Source organism: Stegodyphus dumicola, chromosome 5 (genome assembly GCF_044657685.1).
Source record: "Stegodyphus dumicola isolate Sdum_Otavi_A_Nest chromosome 5, ASM4465768v1".
NCBI classification, from domain to species: Eukaryota; Metazoa; Arthropoda; class Arachnida; order Araneae; family Eresidae; genus Stegodyphus; species Stegodyphus dumicola.
Genome location: NC_140772.1, coordinates 147,837,431 through 147,845,452, shown reverse-complemented (window position 1 = coordinate 147,845,452; position 8,022 = coordinate 147,837,431). Strand labels below are relative to the sequence as shown.

Sequence of the window (8,022 nt, the reverse complement as noted above, 5' to 3'; positions counted from 1 at the left end):
ATTTACTTGGTTCTATCCAGTGAAATCACCAACTACGCAATAAGTTATTTCAAAATTGAAGCAACAACAGACTGTATTTGGGAATCCAGCCAGAATCATATCAGATCGAGGTAGTGCCTTTACATCGAAAGAATTCTCAGCGTATTGTACTGAAGAAGGTATAGAACATGTCAAAATTACTACCGGTATTCCACGAGGGAACGGACAGATTGAGCGAATTCATAGAATTTTGATGCCTGTTTTGTCAAAATCATCACATGAAGATTCAACGAAATGGTTTAAGTATGTTCCAGATGTTCAGAGAATCATCAACAGTACAACTACGAGAACGTTTGAGCTTCTCATAGGCACGAAAATTAAGAATAAAGAAGATCTGAGAATTAGTGAGATATTGAATGAAGAATATTTAAAGCAATTGATGCAAGAACGTGATGAAATGAGATAAGATGCTAAAAACAACATTTTGAAGATACAAGAAGAAAATCGAAAACAATTCAACAAGAAACGTAAGAAACCGAAACTATATAAGATTGGCGACTTGGTAGACATTCAGAGAACTTAATATGGGACTGGCTTGAAACTACGACCAAAGTTTCATGGACCATATAAAATCATAGCTGTAAGATCAAACGACAGATATGAAGAAAAAGTAGGATGACATGAAGGACCGAATTTGACATCTACTGCGGCTGACCATATGAAGCCATGGTCAAATTGATTTGATGTTTGTATCAGCTCAAAACCTAAGGACCTGATACTCTTTTTCTTTTTTTTTATTCTCTTTGCAGGTACATGATAGTGATGTCCATTCAACAGACATCGAGGACGATGCCTCTTCAGGCTGGCCGAAGCTGTGGGAATCATCAACGCCCAATGCTGAATTAGAATTGCCAGCAATGACGTCATCGCAGTACAGCGCAGCGCGAAGCATTCCAGACAGCAGTAGATAGCCTCCAGACTTGGTCGAGAGTGGAGGGTAGAAGCGAGCAGACGGCTCGTATGCCTTCAAGAGTTGAAGAAGACAGACGGTCTTAGATCTTATTTTGGGAGTTTTGATTCTTCTTTTGATGTTTCGCCTTTAGCTGTGATGAATTTAGATGATCATGCTATTTAAAACTAGCTGTGTACTAATGTATTCTATCAACGCCGGAGGAACTCTGTGTGAAAGGACTGTGATTGTGCATCATTCTGTTAATCCTGCATACTGTTAACTTCATCTTTACTTAATTAATCTTTATTATTCTTTATTTCTTATCGTTAAATAAAAGCATATTTAAAATGCCACGATGCTGCTCTGCTACTCTGATTTAAAAGAGAACCCCACATAAATATATTTATATACGTTTGGTGCGGTCGATTGCAACCAAAATACGAGAGGTGCACATCCACATGTATTAGCAGTCCTATATACAAAATTTCAATGTTCTGAGGCTACTAGTTTTTGAGTTATGCGTGATACGTAGGTACGTACGCACGTACATACGTTCGTATAGACGCCACGAAAAATTCTCTTCAGAATTCATTTTAAAGCAGTTTTGTAATTTTTTTGGAGGAAAAGAGTCTTTTATTCTGTCCTTACGTACAGATATCACTCAAAAACATCGTTAAATTTCATTCGATAGATGTCAAAATGGATATTTTCGCTGAGATATGCTGCCTGAAACTTTTTGCGATTACAATACTTCCTTTTTACTTCGTACAAAGAAGTAAAAAACAGTCGCCCTTTAAAAGGGGGAGTATATAAGGTATTTCTCCTGCCTTCCTAGCGTGCCTTAGTGGTGTAGTGGTTCTGCACACTGTGCCGGAATGCCAGAAGTCCGTGGTTTGATTCCCCACGAAGGCGATTGCCCATTTTTTATCTCTCCTGCTTTTCCAATTAACCTACTGTCTCTACAAAACTACGAAGGCATGCTAAGAGGGCGGGAATTATAATGTATATTACCTTATAATATAATATTAGCTACGTAACAACCTTGCGCTTGGAGTAGATCTGCACTAAACAAAAGATTGCTACTAATTCAGAAGTCAAACAACAAAAATCAGCATTATATTTTCAAAATTTTCACAGGACTAGTTTCGATGGTTTTACCGAACCACCCTCCTCAGCTGCAAAACCGCAAATGAACAAGATAGGAAATAAGGATTAGATAAAATAAGAAAGCCTGGACAATAATAAGCAAGTGGCGCTATTGAAACCAGAACTATAACAAAATTTCTTTAAAGGCCGAAGGCAAAGATGGATTGGAATTAGGATCGTTAACTAGAACAGAAAGATTTTTTTGAATGTGAAATGCCTCTAGAAAATCCAGTTCTCCAATGGAAGATGTTTTTTGAATAATTTTAGCAGCAGAAAAATTGAAAGTGTGATTTTCGGACCAACAAGATTGAGCAACAGAAGACTTCTGTGCTTCCTTTTTTCTAGCATATGCCTCATGTTCCTTGACGCGAAATTTTAAGGATGTCTTAGTTTGGCCAATGTAAATTAAACAACACTGGCAAGGAATCCTATAAATACCCCAGGAATTCATATCCGGAATGGGGTCCTTGAGTATGGAACTTGGAATTTTATTGATGGGAGAATAAACGACCCGAAAGTTAAATTTCTGTAAAATATGTGCAACTTTATAGCTAACTGATGGAAAGAAGGGAATGACAACAGAAGTTTTTTTGTAATCTCCTAAAACAAGAGTGTGTCATTTAGTGTGTTGAGATAAGAATTTTTTAACTGCTTGATTAATAATGTTGGGTAAAAAGCCCCTGTCAATAGCTATTGCTTTTAAATAATTTAGTTCTTCATCAAGGGCTAGTTTGGAGGAGCAAACATGAAGAGCACGGAAAACATAGGAATAAAATAAAGCTAACTTTTGTTTAGTCGGATGACATTATTTAAAGTGTGGTGAAAGGCAAACCGATAAAGGTTTACGGTAAACCGTAGTACCGAAGTTGATTGTGTTACGTGTGACCAGAATGTCGAGAAACGGAAGAGAATTGCAAGTCTCAAGTTCAAAAGTGAACTGAATAGCAGGATCAATAGAATTCATTGTTGAAAGAACTTTATTTAAATCATCTTTATTACCTTCAAACAGAGTAAAAATATCGTCTACGTAGCGGAACCATGCCGGGAAGTTTAAAGTTTCAAACAATTTTGATTCATAATAATGCATGTAGATATCAGCCAGGATGGGACTGAGGGTCTTTCCATGGCTAATCCCTCAGTTTGCTTGTAATATTTATTTTGAAAAACAAGACGTGTTTGTTTCAAACAGAGTGAGAGAAATTAGCTCATCAATTTCGATGCAAGAGAAATGAAATTCGAGAATTCTGGTTTCTAGACATCTTAATGCACCTCCACTGGAACACTGGTGAATAATGATTTTACATCAAAAGAAACCATGAGTAAATTTCTAGGAGAAATGTTTTTAACCTTTTTTACAAACTCTATTGAATTTTTATGATGTAAATGTTTTTGTCTAATAGAGTTGAAAATCTAGAAACTAAATATTTAGCTAATGGATACGAGGCAGTACCTACATTTGATATAATACAGCGGAAAGGAATACCACTTTTATGAATTTTGGGAAGAGCATATAATCTGGCACAATTCGCAACAGATGGGATAAGCGAATGTTTTAAGTTGCTTGAAATGATTTGTGAAGATTTGATCGCAGTTTTTATTTTTGACAAGTCCGAAGGTGAAGGATCTTTAGGGATCGGATTATATGGTCCTTCGTTTAAGAGTTTAGTGACACCATCGATGAAAGTGTTCTTATCCATGACGACTATCTGGCCACCTTTGTCGGCCTTTGAAATGATAATATCCGGGTTAGAATGAATTTTGTGCATTGTAGCTCTTTCTCTTGCAGTTAGATTTGGTTTCAAAGGTTTATTATTGAATTTCATATTATGAGCGATAAAATGCCTAACCACTTGCTGATTCTTGTCCAGGCTTTCCCACTTGCTTATTCTTGTCCAAGCTTTCTTATCTTATCTAATCATTATTTCCTATCTTGTCCATTTGCGGTTTTACAGCTGAGGATGGTGGTTCGGTGAAACCATCGAAACTTGTCCTGTGAAAATTTTGAAAATATAACGCTGATTTTTGTTGTTTAACTTCTGAATTAGTATTTATTCGGCGTGTTATTGTGTCTTAAAAGATTGCTACTTTGCTAATTTTATGCTTTACTTTGGCCGTTTTTTTTCTGTCTTTATAATGTTATATTGCAGTAACACTGTTTGACAATAATGTTCGCTTAAACTTTACCAGTTTCAATCATATATACTGAAACAATGAATTATTTTAATATAGCACATAGTTCACCTACACTTTTTCTACTAGATTTTGAAATTTGACAGACAGTTAAATTTATAGCCTAATAATTAAGGCTATTTCCGATCTCGAACCTGCACCATGATGAAGTTTTTCAAGCAGAAAACTATCGTACTGCTTTTTCCTCTATAAATACATGAGGCAAAAATCTCATAAACGCAAACAGCACTTAATGAAGTTTAAAAAAATGGTTTTATTTACGGTAAAAACTGTCCTACAGGTTTTCTTTTTTTGTCGTCATAACCTGATTTAAGCTCATTAAAATCTTCCATTTCAGTATCATTCAGACATTGCATTCAATAGTAATAATTGTATCAATCTTTATTTCATTTTGATTTATAACACACGTTACAGTTTATTATAATGCAACGAAATGAAGTTTTCATGTTGCATTCTCAAATCATGAATTCTCTTTGATTATGAATAGACATGATTTGTTATTTTTTCTGCTAAAGTGTTCATCAACTTGCATTCAAAACATCAAAAAATAAACATTGCAGTATATTTTTCCAGGAATAAGTGCTGTCATATGCTGTTGCGCAGTTCATTAACAGGAAGCCTTTTTTGAAAATTCCCATCAATTCATCAGTTTGCTAATGTTTGGGAACAACTAAGTAAACTACTTAACCGAACATTCTAGGATTTGGCTATTTTGTCTAATGGAACTAATGAAACAAAGAGGGTATTTTGTTTGAATTTGTCCACGAGGTTTGTTCTGTTCCAAACAAAAGAATACTGATACAAAACAGTAAGCAAATTACAACGGAAATGGAGGTATCTGTCTCGCTTTAAATAGAGATAAAAAAGAATTCTTTATGTCAAACTCATGGTCAAGTTTAATAAACAACCTATTCATCGTAATATTTTGCTATAAATAGGGAAACGTATCTAATGCCTAATTTACTGCATGGGATGTCAAAAGCTGAAGAAAGAAAGGCATACTAAACGCATTTCTTATTAAGACTGATATTAACTTTAGATAGCCATGTCGTGGGAATTTCGTATTTTTACATCGGTTACTTTATTAGTTCTTCTCCATACGCCAGAAATACCAGGTCAGTATTCAATTTTTATTCTCTTGTTGCATTCATATTTTGAGTTGTCGCATTCTCAGGAATAAATAAAGCACTTCTGACTTTGGTTAGAAATTTGCGATAATCAACGACCGAACACTGAACCATGAAAGCTCGATTCACTAGAGCTAAATGTTTAAAAAAAAAAAAAGACCAACATGAAACTCTTTTAATTTTGTGTAATGAGTGTTCTAAATCTTGCCTGACAATCTTCTTCGATAAAGCATTTATAAGAAAGATCTTTCTTTTCAGATGCTAAAAAATGTTCTGGTTCTTAAGAAGAGAGCCCTAGAATGCTTTGTCCTAATTATTTATTAGAGCAAGCAATTGAGAGTTCAAAGTTCGTTTGAGGTTCGGATTTTTAGAATAATGTTATATATTTTTATTATATTTGATGATAATTGGGTTTATCAATTTGTCATTTGAACTTTAAAATTTTTGAACATTTTTTGTAAACAAATTACCAGATATTTATTTATAAATCATGTGTTATTATCTTTTAAAGGATTTGCATTTGCGAATTCCTGTACTTGACACTTCATTATTAGCTCTTGCAGTATGTTTTTATGGGGAAGAAAAATTATGCAAATTGTGCACATTATTAATAAATATTTATTTCAAAACTTATGAAAAGGGAGCAGGACAAAATTTAAGAAACAGTAATTTGTCTCTTAGATAAAATGAACTGACGAAGTATTAAATTACACAAAGCTTCTTCTATAAGAGTAGCAGTAGACAAGAGTTATGAAAAATTAGCTGCATGCAAATTCTGATGAAAAGTTAATCTAGTCATTGATGGGTAAAATATTAAGCAAAAGGTTTAAGATATTTGCCATAGTTAAGAAATCTGTTTCGGTTAAATAAAAAATCTGATGTGTACACCGCATGACTTCCTTGTTCCGAATATTAAATTATACGCTCTTTTCGTTGTATTTCATTTAAACTTATTTTCTTAAATTTCATTAGCAATATATTTCTTATTTAATTAATTCTGTTCTCAGGTGTGGCAAGGCAAAAATAAAGAAAACCTCAAAATATCTTCACTAAAAATTGAAAAATGTAGAAAAAAATAGAATACCAAATACAGTTAAGACAATAAAAAAAAATTACAATTAAAATTGTTTCTACTCAAAAACAAGCAATTCCACCAGCGGGCAACAAGGCAGATTTTTCGGTGCACAAAAATGAAAGTTTAGTTTTGGTCCCATACGGCAAAAAGACACTGAAAATGCAGAAACTGAATTCATTATTCTGCTAAATTTCAAATGTAAATAAGTATGGCTTCTATGATAAACAAAAATTAGGTTCAGCCGCACTTTAAAAGCTTTTAAATTGTTGAATTCTACGATTATTGTATGCAGATTAACTAAAAGCATAAAACCCTTAACCGTAAAATAAGAACAACATAGTTCTATCATTTTTAAAGCAAAACATGTGCAATTTATCAACATAAAAGAATAAAAATAATGTTACTCGTCTGAACCGAGTAACAGAGAGGGTATCATATTTATATACTTTTGGTACTGCCGATTGCAGCCAAAAAGGGAGACTCACAACTACATATTATAGCAGTCTTATGTACAAGATTTCAACATTCTGAGGCTGCTAGGTTTTGAGTTAGGCAAGATACATACATTCATACGTACGTACAGAAGACACAAAAAAATCTCTTCTGAAGCCATTTTAAATTAGTTTTATAATTCATTTGGGGGAAAAGGGTCTTTTATTCTGTCCTTACGTATAGATGTCATCCAAAACATCGTTAAATTGCATTCGATAGCGGTCAAAATGCATATTTCCATTAAAATATGATACTCGGAATTTTTCATGATTACAATACTTCCTTTACTTCGTACAAGGAAGTAAAAATAGCAATAAAAATAGTATAAACAGTAACAAAATTTATACGATACATTTTGCAGCAATTTTTAGGTACTTTTGATAAATTAATTTTTATTTTTCTACTAGAAGGAAAGTTATCAATATATTTTTCACAATCTACTTTATTACTCAGTTCTTGTACTGCAGGCAGAATGGGAATATTTAGAACGTTTACTTGATCAAATATATGCCACTTATCTTGCATATTTTTTTACTTCCTTGTTCTAAGTAAAAAGGAAGTATTGTGATCGCAAAGAATTTCGGGTATAATATTCCAACGAAAATATCCATTTTGACTGCTATCGAATGCAATTTAACTATGTTTTTGCTTGATATCTGTACGTAAGGACAGAATAAAAGACTCTTATTCGCTCCAAAAAAGTTAGAATACTGATTTAAAATGGATTCTGAAGAGAATTTTTTCATGGTGTCTGTACGTACCTACGTATGTATGCATCTCGGATAACTCAATAACGAGTAATGTATGCGTCCGGGAAATGTATGCGTTTCTTGCTGGCATGTATGCATGACAGTCTGCGCAAAAGGGTTAAGACTGTGTCAGTCGGGATCTATGAACAATAACTGACATTCATTCTGACAGATTCTAGGCTAAGCCCATGTTGCCATTTGCGTTACACTCGCCGTAGTCATAGACAATTAGCTGGAAGTGTCCGACCATTTCGTTTAACAACAAAAAAAGTTACAATTAGAAGTAACATACGAAAACTTACCTCCAAAAAT

General features: G+C 33.6%; 1 protein-coding gene across 2 annotated transcripts in view; it reads left to right on the top strand.

The window, feature by feature from the left end:
• The first annotated feature begins 5,222 nt into the window (after window positions 1–5,222).
• The window catches only part of LOC118180749 (uncharacterized), a 72,954-nt gene continuing 70,154 nt past the window's right edge, over window positions 5,223–8,022 (top strand). The window contains exon 1 of one of the 2 annotated variants that reach the window (XM_085816362.1): window positions 5,223–5,382. In XM_085816362.1, coding sequence (XP_085672488.1) covers window positions 5,313–5,382 — 70 coding nt within the window. In that variant the 5' untranslated portion in view covers window positions 5,223–5,312. The remainder of the gene's footprint in view (window positions 5,383–8,022) is intronic. The other variant, XM_085816361.1, reaches the window with a different exon arrangement.